The sequence below is a fragment of the Carex rostrata genome, chromosome 18 (genome assembly GCF_964058835.1).
Source record: "Carex rostrata chromosome 18, lpCarRost1.2, whole genome shotgun sequence".
NCBI classification, from domain to species: Eukaryota; Viridiplantae; Streptophyta; class Magnoliopsida; order Poales; family Cyperaceae; genus Carex; species Carex rostrata.
The window spans coordinates 6292328-6317398 of NC_135935.1; the positions used below are offsets into that span (position 1 = coordinate 6292328).

General features: G+C 34.4%; 3 protein-coding genes and 1 long non-coding RNA gene across 6 annotated transcripts; 2 read left to right on the top strand and 2 right to left on the bottom strand.

Moving 5' to 3' along the window:
* Positions 1-235: 235 nt before the first annotated feature.
* LOC144569809 (tobamovirus multiplication protein 1-like) lies at positions 236-6041 on the bottom strand. Its single transcript, XM_078320285.1, has 12 exons — positions 5935-6041; positions 3883-4063; positions 3264-3354; positions 3115-3167; positions 2841-2933; positions 2661-2732; positions 2403-2475; positions 2221-2266; positions 2048-2111; positions 1415-1468; positions 863-940; positions 236-476 (listed from the first exon to the last, which is right to left on the bottom strand). Exons 1-12 carry the CDS (start codon positions 6039-6041, stop codon positions 384-386), a joined length of 1005 nt encoding a protein of 334 aa, XP_078176411.1. The 3' UTR covers positions 236-383.
* Positions 4796-12236, top strand: LOC144569553 (putative serine/threonine-protein kinase PBL23). 3 transcript variants are annotated; one of them, XM_078319951.1, is made up of 6 exons: positions 4796-5001; positions 6913-7100; positions 7890-8079; positions 9313-9500; positions 10413-10616; positions 11315-12236. In XM_078319951.1, the coding sequence occupies exons 2-6, from the start codon at positions 7077-7079 to the stop codon at positions 11672-11674; spliced, it is 966 nt and encodes a 321-aa protein (XP_078176077.1). In that variant the 5' UTR covers positions 4796-5001; positions 6913-7076; the 3' UTR covers positions 11675-12236. The 3 variants fall into 3 exon arrangements, with proteins under 3 accessions (XP_078176077.1, XP_078176078.1, XP_078176076.1); XM_078319950.1 differs by lacking the exon at positions 4796-5001 and adding an exon at positions 5019-6212; XM_078319952.1 differs by lacking the exon at positions 6913-7100 and having other exon boundaries at positions 4812-5001.
* Positions 12237-16322: 4086 nt separating this feature from the next.
* LOC144569851 (uncharacterized) lies at positions 16323-18142 on the bottom strand. The gene is made up of 3 exons (XR_013516164.1): positions 17855-18142; positions 16947-17159; positions 16323-16632 (listed from the first exon to the last, which is right to left on the bottom strand). It is a non-coding gene; the product is annotated as an uncharacterized LOC144569851 (long non-coding RNA).
* Positions 18143-19342: 1200 nt separating this feature from the next.
* LOC144569852 (tryptophan synthase beta chain 1) lies at positions 19343-23122 on the top strand. The gene is made up of 5 exons (XM_078320326.1): positions 19343-19804; positions 21246-21602; positions 21895-22337; positions 22542-22636; positions 22804-23122. Exons 1-5 carry the CDS (start codon positions 19496-19498, stop codon positions 22977-22979), a joined length of 1380 nt encoding a protein of 459 aa, XP_078176452.1. The 5' UTR covers positions 19343-19495; the 3' UTR covers positions 22980-23122.
* The last annotated feature ends 1949 nt before the right edge of the window (positions 23123-25071 follow it).

The following is a 25071-nucleotide window of genomic DNA, read 5'->3' on the forward strand; positions in this document are numbered from 1 at the left end:
GATGGTCCAGAATTTTCAGATCAAGTGATTTTCTAAATATCTAAAAAAATAGTAAAAAAATTTCAAAAAATGTAAAATTTGGTCTCCAAACACATATTAATATGGAGAACAAGATGAACGGTTCAGATCGACCGTTAGGATTTTGAAAAGTCGAATATTGAGCTGTATTACGGACCAAATCATAATATGCGTAGTACCATAAACTCGCTCATAAAAGTTTGATGTACTAGTAAGATTCTTCACTTTTCTTGAACATCAAACGAGCCCAATATATACCTTTCAAATACCTTCAATGAATTCAGGAAGAAAACAAAAACAAAATAATTGTTCCTCGAACTAATATATTTATAAATCATGCAACATTTGGCTGAGGAATTCTAATTTTAGCTAATTGGATGATATTGTCCTGAGATTCTCTTTGTTGGAAGCTTTCGCAGTATATAAAGAACCAGAGCCGATGCAAGTATTTCTGTTACCTGAAAATATCATACCAGTTGTTGAATAAAATTTTGTAGAATTCTAAACACTCATAAGTCATAACCAGCAAATAAGGAGCCTAGTACCTCTAATTAAATTATTTTCTTTTGTGATAAAAAAATATTAGAAAGTATGTGTACCCATATCTCTCTCCTATATATCCCTCGCTTCCCTATTAAGTATTGTTGAGTAAGAAATAAGTGTAATATTCAGTACCTTTTGGAAAAATAATTTAGCGCATACAATGTTTTGCACTTTCTCATGAAGTATAAAATATCTCTAGAAGTTGGAGCAAAGTAGAAGAGATGAATTCTAGCTAATTACAAGTTAGGTTTTTGATTGCCATTTTGAATAATAATAATTGAAAATGAGATTAAAAAAATACCAAGTAAAAGAAGAGATCTAGAATTAGATGATTCAGAACATCTAAGCATAGACTTGACTTGAAGGCAGACACCCCAATCTACACGATTAAACAAAACAAATGTTTTTATTACATAAAAGGCAGTTTTTAATGAATTACACCCAATATTTCATACCACGTGGAAAAAGAACCAAACATATGTCTTATATGCGAACCAGCACTTCAAGTAGTGATTCTGATAGTGGCTGCAGCTCCACAATGATTGTTGCAGTTTCTTAAAATTCTAGGGTCTTTTATGTTTATTTTCATTGTTCTGTTATATACTGGTGTTATATACTTCATATTACATATGTGCTGTTTCAGATTGCTTGGATGTATCAGTTTTTGTCGATTGTTTTTGGATGTTTTAGTGGTATTTTAATTTCAATACCATTAGGTTTTCGTTTTGGTATTTGGTACCAATAAACACTGTATGGGGTTTTCATTCAATGAAAATCAGCACTCAATTAATAGAGATTTAATTGATTTATTTAACATGAAATATGAAGGACATAAATAAGACCAGGTACTCACCACAACGCATCTTACAAGGAAACATGTGAAACAAATTGCCGTAACTGAGCCTACCTGCACTTGTTAATTTGCAGAAATCAACCAATTTATTTGTGTGCAAAAACAAAAAAGTATTACACTTTTGACAACTTGCCAAATTTTCATCTGCAAGGACACTGTACCGATTTCAGAAGATTACTGAGGTTTTTTTTTTTTTTTTTTCTAAGTTCACGTAATAACAACCCAACTTAAACGAAAGAAAAACAAAAAACATTAAATCAAACAGGCATTCAGAATGCCAATAATATTGTACAACCATAAATCATAAATGACAGGAGAGAAATAGCTCCTGCAGTGTTAAAAATAAAAAAAATACAAATTTTGGGGTCTTACTTGAGGCAAGTTTGAATTAGTGTTAATCAGCACTGGACTACTGGTATCATAATAGGACTCAAGGTGGGTCATTGGATCAGTTAAATCAAGTAGGCCATAATTTTCCCATTATACCCACTATTAAGACTTAAGAGCAGTCACATTAAAGGAAAAAGAAGAAAATTAGATGGCACCTTGATCTTGTAAGAGAGTCCCTCTCTTTCCAAGATGTTTTCTATTAGAAGAACAATAATATATGAAATTAAGAAAAGAACAACCCACCTCTTGAATTTTCTTCCTTCGGCCCCTTGATTCGATTGGGAATTTCCAAAGCATGACAAATATCCTAATTAACAATAAAATGGAATTTTTTTCTCTTTTGAAATTAATCATCATGAACAGTTATTTTCTTATTTGTCATTGCACTAAGAACAAGGAAATGATTAACTTTGTACCTTCCTCCGTATATTAGAAAGCCAAGAGCAGCAATAAAAGATATAACTGCCCACAGAATTATACCACAAAAATGAAATAAGCAATTGCCACATCAGAGTCAAGCCATATGCAAAATGGTGTTGGGTTTATGTATGCTATTTGATACAAAAGCTATAGAGGCACTACACTGATTCAAAATTACCTGACATGAAAACTTTACCGACCGATGCTATAGTCTCGCTGTTTTCTATTGAAAGGTATATCCATATGCATACCTGTTTCAATATTTTCAATTATATTTGTAAAACTTGCTAACTTTTGGCCCGGATATATAAATTAAGCTAAGAGCTTTTGATTATTGATTGGTATTATTCAAAAGATCGATGTTGACTGGTACGCATTTGAATACTCAATTTTCTCTAGGGTTATTGAACTGATGAGAATCTTGTACAACAATTACCTGAATTAGATATATAGCACAATTGACAATGATATATATAATCCTCAGCTTTTTTGTTGGCAGATTCCTTACCTAAAAACAAATGTTCAAGAGCACATTTTAAAAAATTCAGGAGCAAACTAAATACATTATTGTTGCAGTTTTTATAAGAAGAAATACCATCAGTAATTAAGTAATTACCTGGTGGTATATTTCGGCCCAGAAAAGTACCAGGAGTGTGAAAGTAGTAAAAAACAGCAAGCCCGGGAGGTCTAGTAGAATTAGAGCAATAACCTATAAAGAGGTTTTACTAATAAGTAAACAAAAAATCAAAACAATTAAATGAAAAAGAGTCTTTCTAATTTAATTTATATACTATTGTCTTTAAACAAGGTTACGTTTGATTAATTTAAAATTAATTTCTATAATACAAAAAGATTTGTTTTCTAATGTCAATAATAAGCTAAGTTCTTACTTTCGGTCGCAACAACAAAACCTCATCATGGAATCCAAACACAACACCTCGTACTACAAGCAAGAAAAATGTTGTAAACATGTTAAATTGTTAATGATATAAATAAACGAAAAGCAGATAAATATAATTATGCGCGCACTTGATAATACCTCCATTAACAATAAAATTCATGAGATGAAAGACCTTTTGTGTTGTCCATCCATACTGTGGCACCCGTATTTGGATTCTAATTAGTTGAACCTGATTACAATGGGAAAATAATAAATGAAAATACTTGCTTCAACTTACTTGGCACATAAAGAAAAATTGAACAAAAAAGATGGCGTTGGTTACTATCTCTTATCTAACAAAAATTAACCAATGAATTTTCATCAGCAATCCTTTTGATCATTATCACGAGATCTATAACTAACACTATACTTAACTCTTGCTACACAAACAGGTGGATTATTACTTTACATGAGAAAAGTAATTGTCTACTTTTCGACAATTACAAATATAGCTCCTGCTCCTTAATTGGTAAAGTATTTTAACTTATGGTAAGAATCTAAGGAACTTTTGTCTCACTCTGCTTTAAATTGTTTCTTCACTTGGCGTTTAAATAATTCTCGAAATTATGTCTAGTTATCAATTACTTCAGATTAACACTAACTAATTGGCTGGTAATGATGAACCTCGAAAGCTTAGTTAATCAAGACAAAATGACTAAAATTCCATCAGGATTCCTTCAATTTAGAACTACTAGAGAGAGAAATCAAGAAAGAGTACCAAGGCGACGATAGAGACCAAGGCGTATGCGGAACAGAGGAAGTAATACACTATGTCCTCCAGTCGTGCTGCTGATTCGAGTACTCGTTTTGACTTACCCAATGTAAAAATTACACCAAGACCTAACCACCTTTCCAATACCATCTTCCTCTCACACATACCCTCTCTCTGGTGTGAAGAACTGAACAAAAAAAAAAAAAAATCAGACTTCAACCAACCAAACGGCTAAATTTGAATACACCTACACCTGGTCTATGTACACGGTGTAAGAATAAGAGTGGGTACTGGGTTAGTGACGTTAGTCATGAGCAGTGTTTTAAATAACGGTATGCGGTCATTGGATGAACAAGGTACCACCAAGTGATTAATTGAAAATAATCGGGAATAATCAGCCGTAATAAAAAATAATCGGTCAATTAGTTGAAAAATTCATGACGGTTTGATCACTGCCAACGACTAATCGACCAATTAATTGGCCTAAAAGGACGTTTTTTACAACATTGGTCATGAGTAGTAGTTATTGGTCTAAGATATATGAAAGACCAGGTCTAGTTGATGTCCAATTCTCCAACAACCGGTCCATGTTGACTGGGCTGTTTCAATTTTTGCCTAGGTTTAGTAGGGCAGGAGCTTTTTACCAAGGTGGTGAGGTTAGAAAACAAAGGTTAAATTTCACTTATGGTCACTATACTACATCAGAAATATTTCAGTTTGAAGATTGAACTTCCATGTTGGTCCAAATTGAGCATTATTTTTCCTATTTTGTAAGTCACTTTTGGTGCACAATATATTTAGCAATCTGATGAAGTTTCCTATTTCTAACACAATTTTAGCACTTTAGTAGATAGGCGCACATCAAAGCCCAGCCTAAAAAGGCCCATTACTTCAGCCCGTTTGCTCTTGCTCTCCGCGACTCCGCCTGTCCGGTCCGAGGCTGTGAAAATTGAACACACGCTCATTCCAAGACTTCCCAAGGAGCGCACATTCTAGGCGGATTGTGGTGGTACAGCTACTTGGCCAGGGATGGTGGAGCACTGGAGCCTTGTCTGTTTATAGAGATGATTAGGTGTAATGCTTTCATGTTTCACCGGGCTCTCTTTTTCCTAGTTCAATAAAAAGGTGTGTGATGCCTTTCTTTTTGATTCACGTTATTTTATTCCAGCCTGCACGGAACCTGTTTGATGAAATTTCTTAGTGAAAATTGTGGTGTTTTTATTAGATTCTTGATACAAACCAACATTATCATGGGTTACTACTTTATACTACATGATATTTGTAATAAAATCAATTGTTTGCCTACAAAAGCATGAACTATGTTTTGTCCATATTACTTGCTGCATCTACTTGCAGTTTCAGCTTTAAATTGTTGTAAAAAAGTGGGTTCTGTCTCTGCTTTTTTTTTTTTTTTTTTTTAACAAAGACACAAGGAGAAGACTGAGAATTTAATCAGTATTATCGGAATTTTGCAAATTGAATCATTTTTTACTTTTAAATTTGCACAAGTATAATATACTTTTTTTTCTTTTTAAACTTCTTAATAAAGTATATTTGTGCGTGATTTTAAAAACAAACAATTCAATTCTAATTGCATTTACCTTTATAAAAGATATCAAAGTAACTACCTTAGTTTGTTGTTGCCTCTAACAGAAAGTAGGTGAAGAGAAAGTAGGGATAATTCAGTGAATCAAAACATTTTGTGCACATAGTAGATAAATTATCATACCCCCACAGATTTGTAATTACCATCTGTGCTTCTTTTCCAGTTTGTTTCTAATTTTTATCATGTGATATGTCTTCCTTACTGCACAGGTTATCCACAAAATATCAACTTTTGCCAAAGTATATGAAATTTCTGAAAATAAAGTGAGAATATTAAGAAGTAAGAGAAAATAAAAAAAAATAGAACTACCACTGATGATTTGTCTAAAAATAGATCTGTGCTTAACAAATGAGATAATGAAACAGCGAAATTTGTTTCTGTCCACTGGTGACTTGTCAAAAAAGAAAAAAAGGAAAACAAAAATATAAAATTTAAAAAAAGAAAAACAAAACCAGAACAATTCACAAGAATTATCCTGAATTGTGGATTGGTTCTGGGATGGAATCTTCTTTTCTTTAGGGAAAAGAAGATTTTCAGTTTTGAGCCTTTCTGATTTCATGGTTTTTGTGGAAGAAGGAATTAGTGGGGCTTAGATCCAAAATAATTTATATAAGGGGAAAGGATATGGGACTTTGTTGCTTTAAATCAAAACAGAGGGAGTCGCCAAGGTTGCGTCTACATGGAAATAGTCCTCTCTTGCATCTTGTCAATGATCTTACGGTGCAATCAAGTACTTTGTCTATCTTCTTTTCTGTGTATTTTTTTCTTTTTAAAAAAAATTTCATTCTGAAAGAGAAATTGGGTGATATTTCATTTTTGTGAAATAGCTTTGTTCATTTTTGTCTTTCCACACTAGTGGGAATGGACCTTTATGAAAACAATCATTCTTTGGCTGAGGTAAAGTTGTATTCCTAGTTGAAAGCTACTTTATTAAGAATCACAGAAAGACATTTTCTCTATGATTTTTTTTATTGTCAAACACATCTTTATAGGTCATTTGCCTAAATTTATTTCTTGGTGTGCTATAATTCAGTGATTTCACAAAATATGAATCCTTTATAATGGGTTTTTGTTTTCAATTTGAGCATAATAACTCGGTCTAGATATTTTAAAAGAGAATTGATCAATATATATTTTATTTTATTTCTGTTTTGACCTTTCTTTATTGAAAAAATTGTTCATTCAGGGTTTGCAAGTTTCTTCCAAGGACATAAATTAAGTTGATTACAAAAGTTGATATTGTTTTTGATATATATTCTTTGAACTAGATTACCTAAGAGAGGAAGTACTTCATGATGTTTTCATATCTGCTACAATTCTGTTCATTGACTATACGACTTGTCATTAGAAGAAATAAATTCCTTTTTAAGATTAGTTTTTAACATTATTAATCATTTTGTATTGTGGAACACTTCTACTTTAAAATTCAGAAAATTTCAACCATAGGGATGTGGCGGAAGAGATACTAAGGATTGGGGATGGGAAATGTAATGCTAGGGTTTTCACATTTAAGGAGATCTCTGAAGCAACAAATGGCTTCAGTTCAGAATCTCTTGTTGGTGAAGGTGGATTTGGAAGGGTTTATAAGGGCCATATGGAACTGGAAGGCAAAAATCAAGTAATTACATATTCTTCTCTTTTCTTTGTTTTCTTCACCTTTTGATTTAAGAAAAATTTGTTATTTGCTATAGAAAAATGCACAAGCAACAGCCAATGTAACCCTATTTAAGACAACAACATAAATTATCTTTCTAGTCTACCCTTCTAAAATCACAAGAAATAGTATTAAAATATCAGTTTTGTCAAAAATGACAAAGACTAGTACTTTCTCACTGTTTATCTGCCCAGGGACCAGTTATTAAAGAGAAATGATGTAGATAAATAACTTTTTTTGTAAATGAGGAAATGGAGGGGCTGAAGAGGTAGTTCTCTTTTTGAAGAGAAATGTTTGATCATTTGTTTTGCAAAAAAAAAGGTCCTATAATAAGTAAAATCATACAAAAGAGCAAAGCACTCCCCTTAACAATGCCTGACTTCCTAAGGTCAACGAGGTATGCATACAAGCCAGATGGCCAACAATTCTTTCATGATTTTTGGGTTCTTTATACGACATTTTCAATAATTTGAAAAAGAATAGGTAGAGTTGTTGGGTTATAAAGAGCCATGTTTTGAAGATTTTGAAGGGTAAAATTTTATATTTCTTTCCTATTTTGTAAAAAGGCTTGGATATTTGGAGATTGAGACTTAAGACTTGGCATCACTAATACAAGTCATACCACAAATAATCACAGGAAGAGAAGAACACAGAAACATTACTATTCTTATCTAAGCTCCAATCTTCTTTCTTCCTGAGAAAATTGAATTTAAATGAACAAAAAAAATGCATTTTCTGCTTGTAATTATACAGACCATAGCAGTGAAACAACTAGACAGAAGTGGGATGCAAGGGAATCGAGAGTTCTTGGTTGAGGTATTGATGCTTAGCCTCCTACACCATGATAACCTTGTCAATTTGATTGGATATTGCGCTGACAGTCATCAGAGAATTTTGGTGTACGAGTACATGCCTTTTGGTTCCTTGGAGGATCATCTTCTTGGTAAAAATGCTTATTCAATTTTCTTGCAATGTATTTTCTAGAGATAACATGTTTATCCATATAATTTATGTGAATGTTTTTTTTTTTAATTAATTTAATACATGCCTCTTTTAAAAGTGATTTCACAACCAAAGCATTTGATACAAGGTACACCAGGTTTCATGTAATGCATTACTTCAAATACAATGAATTTTGGACAACATAAGTCTAGTGGCAAACATATTTAAGATTTTAGTTTTTCAAAGGAACCCTTTACCTTCGTATTTTGTTTAAGGGGGAATACATATATACCACTCAAAAACATTGAAATTACGTACTCCTGCTTAATATTTTAAAAACTACAATTAATTAAGGATTAACTTAGCACCCTCTCCTTAGACTCGTTCTCCTGTACATGGAATCTGATTAAGGCTTTCAATAACTTGCGCAACTGCTTGAAGCAAAGAATATATTAATAAAAACTTTTTTATTATCATCAAAGTCCATAGGTCATACCTTCCATTAAAAAAACCAAAATAATACATTTAAAAGCCCATCATTCGTTGTTATCTCCTCTATTTCCCTTACCAACTAACCAATACCAGTAAATACTAGTAAAGCTTTCAGATTCTCTTTTCATCTGATACACTCCTCTAAGCACATGCATGCAAGAATAAGATGTATTCTCCTTGAGCTACCTCCATATTTGAAAATTTTCTTCATAAGCTCTCCAATCAGCGGTTACCGGTGGACCCAACACTGAACAATAACTTGCCATGATTGAATTGTCAATGTAAAAAATGCCTCCCCAATCCCTTTTGTATCACAGCTTGAATGGCTTCCAAAAGTGCCCTTGCTTCTGCACTTGGGGGGCAACATATTAAACACAGTTAATCTCAGTTTTTGATTAATTGGATAAATATGTGAGTTCTTTGAATTTAGAATGGTAAATACGTAATTATAGAATTTAGAGGGGGAAATACGTAATTTCATAGTTTTGGAGTGGTATACATGCAATTCCCCCTTTGTTTAAAGTATGCATCTCATTTTTTATACTTTGTTCAATATTTTATTGTAATATAATTTCTTGGATGGACACTTGGATTTCTAATATTGTTTAAAAGATTAGTAACTGCCATCACAATAGAGGTTATGATGCTAACTGAACCAAGATAAGAATGCAGGTGCATTTGAACGCATAATGCACAAAGAACTTGTGGAAATAATTTTGTTGCACCTTTTTTTTTTATGCAGATTTGCCACCAGAGAAGACAGCTCTAGATTGGAACACAAGAATGAAGATAGCATTAGGTGCAGCAAAGGGGCTTGAGTATCTGCATGAGACTGCTAACCCTCCGGTTATTTATAGGGATTTCAAGGCTTCTAACATTCTGCTTGATGAAGTCTTCAACCCCAAATTATCAGATTTTGGTCTAGCCAAGGTACAATTTTTTTTTTTTTTTTTCTCTTTTTGCAAAGTTGACCTTGCATCTGTATATAATATCTGTCTTTTTCTTTAATGTACTTGTAACCGACCTCCAGCACTCCTAATCTGGATTTGTCAAAGAAAAGAAAAAGGTCTGGTTTTGCTTATATTTTTTTTCTGTCGAATGAGCCTCCGCCCCTCTAAAACCAAGCCAGAACTTAATGTTGATTTTCATTTGTGCATTTCATATCACATTTGAGTAAACTGACAATAAAACATATGTGCTAGGGATACTTTTTTGTTGTTTTCTTAAACTTAAATTTGTTTTAACATTGGACGAAGAAATGTTTATCTCCTACTTTCAATATGGTGCTTTTAAACATGTTGGAATATGATGAAATTGGGTGGGGGAAAGCTGGAATAGTTGCTGAACACGTCCTTATAGAATGGAATAAACTGGAACGATGATGGAATAGAAAAGGGTGGGATAGGGCAGAAACTTTTGCAGTCAAACCATCCCATTATGCACATGGGCTCCTATTTGTTCCAATAGTTGGAATATCTATTTCCATATTTCCATTTTTGGGGGGTGGGGGGATGAACTGGACATACTCCATAGCGTAGAATGTGGAATTGGAGATACTTCTCTGATTTTGAAGTTGAGTCTATTTCACTTTGTCAAACAGAGTTGGAAGAAAATGGCAAAACTCTCTATTCCCTGTTCTCTATTCTATTGTTGCCAAATACATAATGTATGAACTATTGGCTGTCATTTGCAGTTTTTGTGAAGTAATTTGCCTAATTTGTAGAAGTCATTTTTAATTGAATGAGAAGAAAATGAGCTTAGCCATCATGCAATTTGATCTTGGGATATTTTCAAGCTATGAATATGATAGATTCTTTTGTTATTTGTACATAACTTGTATAGGTGGGGCCAGTTGGGGATAAGAGCTATGTTTCAACTCGTGTGATGGGTACATATGGATACTGTGCACCAGAGTATGCATTGACTGGAAAGCTCACCACAATGTCTGACGTTTACAGCTATGGGGTTGTTTTTCTGGAGATAATTACAGGGAGACGAGCAATTGACATGACCAAGCCAGAGAGTGAGCAAAACCTAGTTCAATGGGTATGTTACAAAACCAATATAACAATAGAACTTTGTAATTTCTGGTTGTATTTCTTTTGGCTGTAATCTCCTAGATATCCTTTAGAGGAAGCACCCGAATTAATATATGATTAAATTCTTTAGAATTGGGAACTTCTGAAATTAGCTAGCTAGAATAATAGAAGGTCATCTATTAGCAAATTTGAAATATTGTCAAAATTTCACTTAATTGTACTATGAGTGAGTCTATGGTACTATGCATATTACGATTTGTTACCGTGCTACGGCTCTATATTCGAGTTTTCAAATCCTAACAGTCGATCCGAACCGTTCATCTTATTCTCCATATTAATATGTGTTTGGAGACCAAATTTTACATTTTTTGAAATTTTTTTACTATTTTTTTAGATTTATTGAAAATCACTGTTTTTGAATGGTCCAGAATTTTCAGATCAAGTGATTTTCTAAATATCTAAAAAAAATAGTAACAAATTTTCAAAAAATGTAAAATTTGGTCTCCAAACACATATTGAACAAGATGAACGGTTCGGATCGACCATTAGGATTTGAAAACTCGAATATAGAGCCATAGCACGGTAACAACCCGTGATATGCATAGTACCATAGACTCACTCATTGTACTATTATTCTTGATAAGTCTGCTGCAGCTTGATTAAGGAAAGCATGTATAAATTGACCCAAAACTCTTTTTGCCCTAGGCTGAACCACGTTTCAGGGACAAAAAGAGATTTGTTGAGATGGCAGATCCTGCATTAGATGGTGAATATCCAACTAAGGGCCTATATCAGGCACTTGCTATTGCAGCTATGTGCCTCCAAGAGGAAGCTAGCACGCGTCCTGTGATAAGCGATGTGGTCACCGCCCTCGAGTACCTTGCAATGTCTAATGGCGGACAGTTGAGTGAAACTACCGAGCAAGTGGAACAGGATTCTTCACATCATGAATCGAGAACAGATGGGAATGCCTATAAAGGTGGTAACGAGGCTGAAGATGAAGCATCTTCTTCCTCTAATCATGGTGACATGGAGAAAGATAGAGAGACAATGGAACGATGTTAATATTAGAATCTTTCTTCTTATTGCAATTGGACATTGCTACTGCTACCTGCTGGCTGTTTGCAGAGGAGAAGGTTTGTTTGACAAGGACATTGTCCAGCAGAGATATTGAAATACAGCAGTGTTCTTTTGTAATGTAACATAAGAACGGAAAAAGAAAAGTAAAAAGAAAATAAGAAAAACGAAAGCATTTTCATTTTCTTTTTATTATGAATGAAATGAACGTTGCTATCAGGGATTGAAAGGGTCCTGACGAAGACACTGTATATATAATGTTTCAGTGAAAGTTGTAAATAGGTACAATTCTTGTAACATATATGAGGAGAAGAATGATTGTGTACTTTTATACCATATATCATGAAACGAAAGTATTTTCATTTTCTTTTTATTATGAATGAAATGAGCGTTGCTATCTGGGATTGAAAAGGTCCTGACGAAGACACTGTATATATAATGTTTCAGTGAAAGTTGTAAATAGGTACAATTCTTGTAACATATATGACGAGAAGAATGATTGTGTACTCTTATACCATATATCATGATGCTGTGCATAGCTCATTAACACTTCTGTTGTTCTTACATAGCGGTGTTGTGTTGCAAGAGTCAGCAGTATCTTGCTGTGCTAAAACTTGCAGTCGTCTTTTCTTGGGGTCCTCCTGGGTACTATATATTCTTTCATTTTTACAGTTTCAAATGGAATGTCGTTTAAATCTTGCAAGTACCACGACACTAAAGAGTTGGCGTGAATGTAGCTATTATGTTATTTTATCTTTGAAAGGAACAGTTTCTAATCAGCCAGGCGTAATGTACCTACTAATTATTTTCATTAATTGAGAAAAAAAAAAAGAACTTAAAAGCCAAATAGGAAAGCAGAATGTTAGTGGGATCTCAACTGTTTTCCCAGAAATGCATTATCCTATTTGCAATAGGATTTAAGAATTGAACATGTAATCTATTGTATGCAAATCATAGAGATCTGCAAATCATTATCATTAAATTCTAACAGATAATATCATGGGACAGTAAGAAGAAGATTATTAAATTACATGACCTTGTTTCAACAAAACCATATTTTTTTTGGCAAAAGTGGTATTGACCACCTATTTCATTACGAAACGATAGAGTTCATACAACATGTCCAAAATAAAGTGCTAACATACAGTCCATCGACATCTAACAACCAATAAAACTCTAACCACATATCAACAAAACCACATTAAAAGCTATAAATGAAACCACTTAAAATTAGTTTTGGATTGGCCTTCTTACTTGAACTCTTGCACTTGTAGCTATTACATCCACCGAGGAGCAAATTCTTGGAAGGATCCTCGCACCAGTACTGTTCCCTTTGTTAGTTAAGGACTTTCTATTAACCCTTTTATGCCTATTTACATCTTCACTAGAGTGTTCTCTGCTTGTAGAAGCAATGCCATTTCCACCATTGTTCAATGCTTTGTTGGATGATTCAAAATTAGTGAAGAAATCAATCTCTCGGCTGATAAGGAACTGTATCGTGCCACAGGTCCCGATCTGTGCTGGCACAGTCTCCATCTCTCTATTTTGTTCTCCTTTAATTTTGAAGATGGGTGTCACTGTTAGAGCTCCATGTGGGTATTTATAAGTAGAATGGATATCAATCTGGATCAAATTCTATATTAAATTGTTGCTTCTTTTTTTAGGTATGGTAGTTATTATCTCATGTGAGGTTGTCCCTGAATGGTCCTGGCAACATGTAAAAGCGTGTTTAGATTGATCAACGATGACAAATTTAAACCAATGACTATTAGAAAGACTATCATATATTGCATGATGCACTCCAGTTATGCCGATTTCTTTCTTTTTTTTCTATTTACATGAGTTTCAAGTTTTAATTTTAAATGTTAACAAGAATTGTAAGATGAAAGAACCAGGTCTAGGAATTTGTATCCCCCTCAGGTTACCTGACTGAGTAGAATTGAATCGGACTGTCCGAAAATGGAATTTTTAACTTGGCACGCATCTCAAAGCACAAATAATACTGCCCCCTACTACCATCATGATCACCCAACAGTAAATCTGGGCTGTCCATTTCAATTGTGTTGAGTCAGGTACCTGGGAGGATACGGATCCTTGGTCTAGTGGAAAGGGCTCATGATATTCATGTGAAAGGTCATGAGTTCGAAACTCGGATGGGAGAAATCATTTGTTATAATAACAAGGGAATAGAATTTGGAGGCTTGACCTTCATCTTTCTTCAAAAAAAGAAGAAGATAGAATTGTAAGATGAATTTCAAAACCTGTGATCTCCCACGTAATCCGAAATTAAACTTGATTTATGTGTTATTGATGCAAGACAATGATTAAACTTTTATACGTAGGCAATTTTTTGTTAATTTTACAAACTGGTAATTACCAGTATTTACAGAATTATTTTAGCAGACTGAAAAGTATTGTTTGTTTGGATTATATTTTCTTCATTAATATTCTAAATTGATGATTTTGAACTTAATGGAAATAAGACTCTGCAATTCGAATAAAGTTTTTCAAATTGGAGATTTATAGGTGCTCGCACAATTTTTGAAATTGACTGATTTTTCTACGTTGTAAGGGCTCTGTAAAAGTAGATGGTGAAGTGTAATTATTTTATTATTTATAGTTCTTTCTGACAAGAAAATGAATTCAGGAATTTTTGGACTAATTTTATGCGATATATTTTTGAATTGAATATTTAGAGAATTTTCTATAATATTTTGAATTCGATTGTTTTTTTTTTTACATTTCAACTACTTTATAATATTAGATAGTGAAGAATATTTATTTTATTATTTTTTGTTCTCTCTGAGCAAACAATATATTTTAAAATTTTATATTTTGTGAATAAGTTCAGGATCTTTGTTAGTATATTTTTGTTAATTGAATATATCAGAGATTTTTTTTTATAATTTTTCTAAGATGATTGTAAATTGTAATTATACTACTGAAAAAGATTCCGTACAATAGAATGGGAAAAAATGTTTCTCGGTAATACCATAAATTGCAATTTAAGTTGATCCCTCTATATCGGTTTTCTACACAGTTAATTAATCGGATCATTGAATATACTAGAGAATTGAACATAAAAATGATTAATGTGTATATATTACCTAAAGAAAAATAAAAAAATCTCTTACATCCATTATGCAATGGAAGATGAGAAAGAAAAGTTAAACTGGGTTGTGAAAGGCCTAGAGAGGGCAATAATACAGGCCTGAAGCTGCATCGGGCCGGATTTCAGAAAGGTAATTTGATTGGACTTTTTGAAGAAAGCCTGCCCGTTTAGAAACCTCTAAGACCCGTTTTTTTTTTTTTTCCTACCAACCTCAAAAATCAGAATTAAATGAATAGCACCCGAATAATCAGATTTCAGATTCCGTCACATTCGCACCGTGGATCTGCGGACGGATCGCCAACATGTTCGCGAAATGGATCTACGGACTGACCCGCTCGCGTGACCCGTTCGCACCGTGGATCTGCGCACTGACACGCTCGCTTTGACCCGCTCACGCCATGACCCGCTCTAGTGACCCGTTCGCACCGTGGATCTGTGAACGGGTTGGCGATCCGTCCGCAGATTCACAGTGCGAACGTGGCGGAATCTGAATTCCGATTTTCCGGATGGTATTCATTTAATTTTGATTTTTGAAGATGGTAGGAAAAAAAAAACGGCTCTAACACACAGGGCCCCCCACAAAAATAATAAAAAAGAAATCCAAATTTACTCCTCTCGAGGCGCTCTGAGTCTAACTGGCTCGCTGGCTAATGGGCCCGTGTTTCAGATGAGTGTCGGATTATGAATTTATGATTGACTTATTGGTTTTCTTCTTATGTCCAAACCTCTGTTGAAATCATGGACTCAATTTTAAATCTATCTTGACTTCAAATGATAAATTCAAACCGTTAAAATCTATCTACTTTATATATAATATACAGTAATAGATGATTGTCTTAAAATGATCAAATTTTTTTCCGAAGTAATTTTTAATAACATTAGGTGGGTGATACGTTGAATTTTAGATTGTAAGAGGGAAAGGAGATAAGAGGGACATTGTATCTTTTTACACTCTAATTTGAGGGTTACAAATTTAAATATTTTGTATAAAGAGGTCGGTCTGATTCAGATTTGTAAATATTTATTCTTTTAAAATGTGAAGACATCGGATCTTTGTACTTCAGATTTGTAATATACTCTTTAATGTGACTTGTAAAACAGAGATAAGAAGAACAATCGTATGATGTACTATTTATATTTCTTTCTTTATCAATAAAAAATGTGATATACTCTTTCTTTTTCTTAATTTCTATAGATAATTTTTTTTTTTTTTAAAATAAGAGGGACATCGTACCTTTTTACACTAGGGCTGTAAACGAGCTGGCTCGGGCCGAGCTGGGCCTTGGCTCAGCTTGTTTATTCTGGCCCGAGCCTGGCCCGAGCGAGCTGGACATAGGGGTCCCGAGCCAAAAGTTTTGGCTCAGCTTGTGACAAGCCAGCTCGAGCGAGCTCGCGAGCTGGCTCACTGGGCTTTATTGGGCTGTTCTGCTGCTTTATTGGGCTGCTCTGCTGATATACAAAAGTTATTTCTGATGATTTATAAATGGACAAGCAGTTAAATATGTCCATATGAAACAGGTATCATTCAAATTTCAGAAATTTATCAAAATATAAACATACACCATCGGGCCAGAAGTAATATACTAATATTGTTACTGATACATACACCATTTTCACAGGAAAAAAATATATTGAAATGGAGCATAAATTCATACAAAATAACATAAATTTATATGAATCCACACCAAATAACATAAATTAACACAACTAAATTCATGCGGCATGCCAACAGCCAATAACTAAATCCACTAGCTGTGCTATTTGCACTTTCCGGTATCACTGGATTACTGCCGGCTGCAGTAGCACCATCAGATGATGTATTTGACATTTGTGCCTATTAATCGAAGCTCACAAATATTAGTCAAAGCTAGCTGAAAATTATAGATGCAAATAATAAGAAGAATATTTGCAATAAAAAGTGAAAAAATTTCTAACCGAGAAGAGAAATAAAGAAACAAGGTCTAACTCTGCATTTATTAAACTAACCCAAAGACAAAATAAAATCAATTCAAAATTCAAAATAGTAAGAGATGCAAGGTAAATTAGCATACCAGATAAAAGGAAATTTCCTATAGTGCCTTTTGGTCTAGCAAAAAATAATTTAATTTAAAAAACTATCATGTATATACCAAATGAAAAAAAACATACTTTCAAGTGGTCGGTATAATGGGGGTAAGGGAGATCAATTGTAGTCCAATTTGATTCAGCAATGAAGTCCTTGTAGCCGGTGAAGTCTTCCTTCCACGGCAAGGTTGCAACCACCGAGCCGGTATAAACGACCCGCCTAACGGTACCAGATTGCTCACAAAACTTTAGGATTGTATGTATCCCGTTTAATGAAGCCTCTGTTGTGTCTTTGTACTGTTCAAGATATGTATACTAGAATTTAGCTTTCTAACCATCATACAATACTGTTAATAAAGAATCAAGATAAATGCCTGTGATGTCAATAAAAATACAAGAAAAGGATTGTACTCTTTTTTGTTAATATCCATGAATATTATTCAGTGCAGTATGTCTACATATGGACTTAATTGACAAAATATCGTTCCAGGTTACACAAAGGATTATATCATTTATAATTTTGTTTATGAGAATTTTGGAAAAACAACTTTTCAAGTAAACGAGAATTCATGATTTTTTTAATAGTGAGAGTTGATAAAATGTTTAGACCTATTATTTTTATTTTATTTTAAATCATAATGGACTTCTTTAAATAGAAGTTGGTTCCTCAAACAATCTTCACTGATCAGCTGGCGGCTGCATTTAAATAGAAGTTGATTCCTCAAACAAAATCAGCAAATAGAACTGGTACTGGTACAGAACCATTAAAACAAGAACAAACACAATATATAACACCACAAATAGCACCATTACCTTTAAACAGATTCTGGTACAGAACCATTATAAAATAGAACTGGTACGAAACAGATACTGGTACAACGTACCAGTAAGCACAAAACCGTTATTTATCAGAGAAAAAAATCAGAAAAAAATCCATCAAGCATCTGTTATTTATCATAAGAAAAAAATCAGAAAAAACCTTTAACCCTTACTTGTCAGATATGAGGCGGAACGGCGGGCGGAGCGACTGTGCGAGGAGTCGCCGAGTCGCACAGTTTGTTGTCCAGTGGAGAGGAGTCGCCGAGTCGCACAGTCGCACAGTCGAGGTGGAACGGCGGGCGGAGTTACTGTGCGAGGCGGCGGGACTGCTTGACAGCACGAGGCGGCAGGACTGCGCGACAGCGCGAGGCAGTGCGACCGCGGGAGTCGCCGAGTTAGGATTAAACCTAGGAGAGTGAAGAGGAGTAGAGGACGAGTCGGGGAGTGAAGAGGAGTCAGGACGGGATCGGGAGTGAAGAGGAGTCGGGACTCAAATTTGCCGCTATTTCAAAATGAGACTTAGACCTAAAATTATATGGGCCTTAATGGGCCGAGCCGAGCTGGCCCGGTCTGAGCTGGCCTCTAGCTCAGCTTGTTTAATTGAGCCCGAGCCTGAGCCGAGCTGGCTCGTTAACAGCTCGGTCCACTATCGAGCGAGCTGTTAGCGAGCGAGCTAGAGGCGAGTCACGAGCGATCCACGAGCTCCGAGCTTTTTTGACAGCCCTATTTTACACTATAATTTGGAATTTGTATCCTATGAGATATCTCAAACTTTGCGTGACTCTATGGAAAATTCCAACCGTTTAAATATGTTCTGCACGAATCTCAAAGCACACAGAATACTGACCCCCTACATCACCCCCGAATAGGCACCGTACACGTCGGTCACGCAAAAGTTGAGATATCTAGAGGATACGCACTCCTAATTTGAGGGTTACAAATTTAAATATTTTGTATAAAGAGGTTGGTCAGATTCAGATTTGTTGTAAATATTTGTTTTTTTTTATAAATGTGAAGACACCGGACCCTTTGTATTTCAGATTTGTAATATCCTCTTTAAAATGTGAAGACATCGTGTCTCTGTTTGTAGGGGCGGACCCAGGATTTTCGTCGGGGGGGGGCAAAAAAAATATCGAATCGGGTTTAAATAGCTTATCAGATTTAAATCCATTAACTAATTGGATACTCGATAAAAAAAACAATATTTTGACTTATATATTCTAATATCCTAACTTATAATTTTTGATCCTATAACTTATAATTAATATTACCAATCATAATTCAAAAAATTTATTTTGATTTTAACACTAAATTTAACCCGAATTACAAATCAAACATCCAGAGAAGGGCAAAAAAAATTTCAGAGAGAGACAAAGTCGATCATTACCAATAAAACTCAAAATTCAAGGAGGGACGACTGCCCCCCATGCTACAATAGATCTGCCCATGTCTGTTTGAACTTTAAAAATAAAAAAATAGAACTCGGTCTAATATACATATTGCCACTCTCATTTTTATATAAATTTTATACATAAAAATTATGTGAATGAAAGGCCAACCTGGAAAATCCAACAAAATTTGCAAGAAAAGCACTGTCCACCAAAAAAATAAATATAAGCGGTGTGTATGGAACAGGTTTACACATCAAACACCATCGACCTAACAACTAAATCTCCCAAAAGATAACAAGATAACGATCCAAGCAATAATAGGAAATCAAAATGTAAATACAAATAAATGGAGACCAAGTCCATTATAAGAACAAGAGGAGACGTCATTTATTAAAAATTAAAAAAAAAATAAAGCCCGCTGTCATGGCCACCTCCATCTCTCTGAGAAACCCTAACGTTAGCCTTGGCACCACCTTCCCTATCGCTCGATTCGCCTCGCCACGAAGCTCCATCGTGACCTTACGCATGCCAGGCGAGTCAATGGCGTGTCCACCACCTCTCGCCACCACCGCTCCCTCCGCCGCCGTGGAGACCGTCCCGATTGGGGAGAGGCCAGACCGGTTTGGACGCTTTGGTCGTTTCGGAGGGAAGTATGTACCCGAGACGTTAATGTACGCGCTTAGTGAACTGGAGACTGCGTTTGAAACTCTCTCTAAGGATCAAGAATTTCAGGTGTGTGTTAAATTTTTATTGGGATATTTGGAAATATTGAGTAACAATGCTGAGGGTGAGAACTTGATGTCTTGTTGTAATTGCTATTTCTAAGGCTTCTTTTTGTTACTAGTAAATGTACATCGAAGCTCATTCCTAGAATTTAAGTTAATATTGCACATCAATTTTGGAAAATTTTGCACTTGTGTTTGAAAATGGGTGAAATAGTTCATTTGTACTTGCCAGGATTTATGTTCAATACAATACTCTGTTTAATTGTGGGTGTTTAATTTCTTCAAAAAGAAAAAGTTGTGGGTGTTTAATTAAAAGTGAAAGCAAGCTATAAAGAAGATCACCATGAGAAATGCCACCCCTTTGTTTATTTGGTTGGCAACTGCAATTCCAGATGAAATTCATTTTCCTAATATGAAGAAATGCTGCCTTTTCAATTTTTTCAGACTATTTTGATCGAAAATAAAAAATGAGAACTACTTTGTGTTTTGGTACTAATCCATTTGTTAAGACACTGGAACATGTTTCACTCAATCATGATTGGAAGATCTTACCTTCCGTTTCTGATGGAGAGGCCAGCTTACATCTGACTAATATCCTTTAAATTCGGGCATTCCTGGGGTAGCTTTTTGGCCTGGTGTGAGCTGGCCATTCCAGTCTGCCTGGTATGATCAGTTACACCTGTACTATTGGAGAGGAGCTGAACCTGCATATATTATTGCTATATTCTCTCCCCTTAATGTACCTTTCTCTAATTGATTCAAAATTCCTCTCCAATTTCCAGCTTCAAAGTGATCCCATTTACTCCGGGAGCAAAAAATTGTTTCTCCACTGTTTTATCAAGTTTAGGAACCAAACATGGAATATAATAAAAATACAAAAATAACAAAAGCTAAGAAAAATTCATTCATGTTTCTTTACCTAAAAGAAAAATTTATGTAGTAACTTTCCTATTATCGTGAATTTTTTTTTTAATATAAAGATTTCCTTACAAGTTCCTTAGTAAATGCTTATATCTTCTGTTTAATACTGAATTAAGGATTATTCACAAGAAATAAGAGATTCATTGCACTTGCAATTAAAAAGGAAAGTTACTAGAGGGGATTTTAGTGTTTTAGTAGCTGATATATCTTTAAATTCTTTTTTGGGATAGTTGATTAATCTGAGGATTTTGTTCAGCATAATAATTTTTTTGTAGCTGCTTTTTCGTTTACGGCATGAATAATTCTTTTTCAGAACAAATTTTAAGTAATGCTCTGCTTTATTTTTACGAGATATTTTTCCTCCTTACCTGAATAAAGCATATGGGTTTCCTTCCTTCAACCCCCCAAAATAATCTTTCAGAGGGCTTAGTTGTCCTCTACACCTCTCGAACAAATACGTTTGGAACATTATAGCCATCATACTAATTCAAAGGGCTTATTTTAGATTCATTTGTTATTACTTTTAGCGAGAACTAGATGGCATACTTCGAGATTATGTGGGCCGCGAGACCCCACTATACTTTGCTGAGCGGTTGACTGAGCACTACCGCCGAGCTGATGGAACTGGACCACATTTGTATCTCAAGAGGGAAGACCTGAACCACACTGGAGCCCACAAGATCAACAATGCAGTGGGTCAGGCACTCCTGGCAAAGCGGCTGGGAAAGAAGCGGATCATTGCTGAGACAGGTGCGGGTCAGCACGGTGTTGCCACTGCAACTGTTTGTGCCCGTTTCGGGCTCGAGTGCATAATTTACATGGGTGCCCAGGATATGGAGAGACAGGCGCTCAATGTGTTCCGCATGAGGCTTCTTGGTGCTGAGGTAATCTTGTTAATCAGGTTCTAACTAAAAGATGTGAATTTAAAATTGTAAAATAGCACTTGAAGAAAGCCAAGTTTGGCTGTTATTATTTTAGATTCTTTTATTATTATATTTTTTTTATGCAGTAGATAAGTCTGGCTTTTATTAATTTGTTTAGTTCCTACATGAAGTTAGTGCCTTTGTGGAAAAGATACATAAGTACCAACAAAAATCAAAGAGTAAAAATAAAATGACAACTATGCAACCAAAGATAAATAGAAAGATAGTTAACTCATGTTCTCTTTTATATTAGGTACGAGCAGTGCACTCTGGTACCAAAACTCTAAAAGATGCCACATCTGAAGCCATACGTGATTGGGTGACAAATGTTGAAACCACTCACTATATCCTCGGGTCAGTGGCAGGCCCGCATCCTTATCCAATGATGGTTCGAGAATTTCACACAATAATTGGTAAAGAAACTCGTAGACAGGCTGCTGAGAAGTGGGGCCGGGCACCTGACGTGCTGGTTGCATGTGTTGGAGGTGGGTCGAATGCAATGGGACTGTTCAATGAGTTTGTCAACGATAAAGAGGTCAGATTGATAGGTGTGGAGGCGGCAGGGCACGGTATAGAGAGTGGTAAGCATGCTGCCACATTGACCATGGGGGAGGTTGGGGTACTACATGGAGCTATGAGTTATTTACTCCAGGATGATGATGGCCAGATTGTTGAGCCCCATTCCATCAGTGCTGGGTTAGTGCTACGAACCTGTTTGTTTCTTGTTTAATTATTCTTTTTAAATTTTACTTTGCCAGTTTTCAAGCATCTGGTCCTGCTTTACTTTTCTGCGTTGTTGTGCAGAAAGTTTATTTAGTTATTTATTTAGATTTATGTTCCTTTTTTACTTTAATTTGCAAAGTATATATTTCTTACTGACAATAAATATCTATATATTAGGTTGGATTACCCAGGGGTGGGGCCAGAACATAGTTATCTAAAAGATATCGGTCGTGCTGAGTATTACAGTGTCACTGATGTGGAAGCTTTGGATGGTCAGTTTTCTACTCTTGTTAAATTTAACCATTCTTTGGTATAATTGTGCCTACCATGCAAAACTAAAAAGAACCCCTACATCCTCCTATGTCTAATGATAACAAAACATATATGGGGGTTTCTCCACAACTAACATGTATTTCTCTTATTGATTATTTGTATGCAGCATTTAAGCAGTTATCTAGGTTGGAGGGCATAATACCAGCCTTGGAGACGTCTCACGCATTGGCATACCTGGAGAAGCTCTGCCCAACTCTACCTGATGGTACCAAGGTTGTTCTCAACTGCAGTGGCCGTGGTGATAAGGATGTGCAAACCGCTATTAAGCACCTTCAACTTTAGGGAGCAAATGGAAATAAATTACTGGCAAATGACAAGCAGCATTGTGTGTGTGTGCGTGTGTGCTGTTGTTTGGTTAGAATCTTTGTTAGTTGCTAGTTGACATTGTTATCAAATAATAAATTTAATCAAGCTTATTACTAAAAGAATCAGAGGTGCATAGAATACTGCAGCGGCTGTGGTGATCAGTGATCAGGATGTGCAAACTATACTCACAGATAGATAGTCAGATACATAGACATGAGTAAGAATCAGCTGTAATCCTCTAAACCATATTGATGCCACCAATATAGTTCCGCTTTAATTATGAAGTTCAGCATTACTTGTTCAAAAATTATTAGAGTAAATTTCGTTGGAGGTCACTAAACTTTGTTTTTGTCATGAATTAGTTATTTAGGTTTGATTTGCCCCTTCATAGTCATTGAATTTTTAATTTGTTTTAATCAAATCATCCAATTACTTTTTCATTTAAAATATTAACAGAATGTTCTCATTTCATCCAAAATTTAACGGAATATGTTTATTTCATTTAAAATTTTAACGGAAGATGCTCATTCCGTCTAAAATACTAATAGAAAAGTTATATTTTATTAATTTTTTGAATGAAAAAAGTTATATGGTGATTTGATTTGGACAAATTAAAAGTTTAGTGGCTAAGAAATAAATCAAACTTAAGTGATCAATTTGTGACAAAGAACAAAGTTTAGTAACCTCTTGTGAAATTTATCCAAATGGTTATATACGCTATTCTGAAATTTATCCAAATTGTTATATATATGCTATTCTATGAGAATGTTTTATCTAAAATATTAAAAAATCAGAGATAAACATAAAAGAGTACTGATAAATTTTTGTAGGTAGAAGTATTGGTGGGAATATTACCGATCCAAATTTAGTTATATCGGTAGAATTCTTACCGATTCAAATCAACTTTTTTTTTTCTCAACTAAAATATAAAAAGTATTTAGAAAAATAGATAAAGTATCTTAAAATTTGTAATATAAGGACTCGATCTATTTTTCTAAAATTTTTTATTTCTTATATTTTAATAGAGAACTGAAAAAAAAATGATTTGAATCAGTAAAAATTTTACCCATTTAAAATTCTTACCGATCTTTTACTCATTAAAATCTGTTAGTACCTTTTTGTTTCACTTTCTTCTTTTTTAATATTTTATATAGACAAAAATTCTCCTATGCACCCCTGCTTAACACAACAAAAATGCATGTAACACTTAGGATATAGTGACAACAAAGAGTCTGACTAATATGACATTGGTGTCATATGACACTAATTTCAAAATTGATTGAATAAACTTCAAATGATTAATTCGAACCGTTTAAACCAATTTACTTTATGAGTGATGCGTTTACAAGTAATTTTTTTTATATTTTCGAGTTATTTTAGTATCAAATTAAGCAATAAAAATGTTGAAAAATGAATGTATTAAAATTAACTTAAAAACTCACTCATTTGACCGCTTGACTTAATACTAAATAAATTTATAAATTTGCATGTAAATGCACAACTAACGAAGTAGATTGATTTGAACGGTTTGGATTCACCGTTTGAAATCGATTCAATAGATTTTGAAATTGGTGTTATATAGACTTAAATGACACTGATGTTATACTAACCATACTCGACAACAAGGTATCATTTATTCATCACCTCTCTTCAGAATTTGTCATTTGTTAACAACGTGGCCAATTGTAATTTGTACAGCAGCTTATAGGTTATAAGACTTAATTTAGTTTGTTTTGGCGGGCCTAAAATTACACCAACTGTTGAGATGGGTTTAAGTACGTAGCTGGAAACAATTAACTACTTGACCTCTGTTGGTGTCCTTTGAGCTGAAACGACACAGAAAAAGTGGGAGAGAGAGCTGCTCGTGTTCAAAGTTTTTTCAGAAGTAGCTTGTGAGTTTGAGAGATTTAATTGATCAGTACCTTCACTAATTTAATTGATCAGTACAAAATTCAATGATCTAATTAAATTTGACTAGTTCTTGTAATTAGATTCTATCTTGAGAGAGTAGAGAGATTGTTAGGTGTGTAATCTAGCATGTGTTTTTTAAACTTTATCTGGTCCATGT

Excerpts from the sequence above, each read along its gene's own strand:
- LOC144569852 (XM_078320326.1), top strand. The coding sequence starts at position 19,496 with ATGGCCACCTCCATCTCTCTGAGAAACCCTAACGTTAGCCTTGGCACC. Across the intron at positions 19,805-21,245 it reads CTAAGGATCAAGAATTTCAG|CGAGAACTAGATGGCATACT; the intron begins GTGTGTGTTAAA and ends TATTACTTTTAG. Across the intron at positions 22,637-22,803 it reads TGATGTGGAAGCTTTGGATG|CATTTAAGCAGTTATCTAGG; the intron begins GTCAGTTTTCTA and ends ATTTGTATGCAG.
- LOC144569553 (XM_078319950.1), top strand. The coding sequence starts at position 6,107 with ATGGGACTTTGTTGCTTTAAATCAAAACAGAGGGAGTCGCCAAGGTTG. Across the intron at positions 8,080-9,312 it reads CTTGGAGGATCATCTTCTTG|ATTTGCCACCAGAGAAGACA; the intron begins GTAAAAATGCTT and ends TTTTTTATGCAG. Across the intron at positions 9,501-10,412 it reads CAGATTTTGGTCTAGCCAAG|GTGGGGCCAGTTGGGGATAA; the intron begins GTACAATTTTTT and ends TAACTTGTATAG.
- LOC144569809 (XM_078320285.1), bottom strand. The coding sequence starts at position 6,041 with ATGAAATCAGAAAGGCTCAAAACTGAAAATCTTCTTTTCCCTAAAGAA. Across the intron at positions 3,168-3,263 it reads GAATTTTATTGTTAATGGAG|TACGAGGTGTTGTGTTTGGA; the intron begins GTATTATCAAGT and ends TCTTGCTTGTAG. Across the intron at positions 2,934-3,114 it reads TTTTGTTGTTGCGACCGAAA|GTTATTGCTCTAATTCTACT; the intron begins GTAAGAACTTAG and ends ACCTCTTTATAG.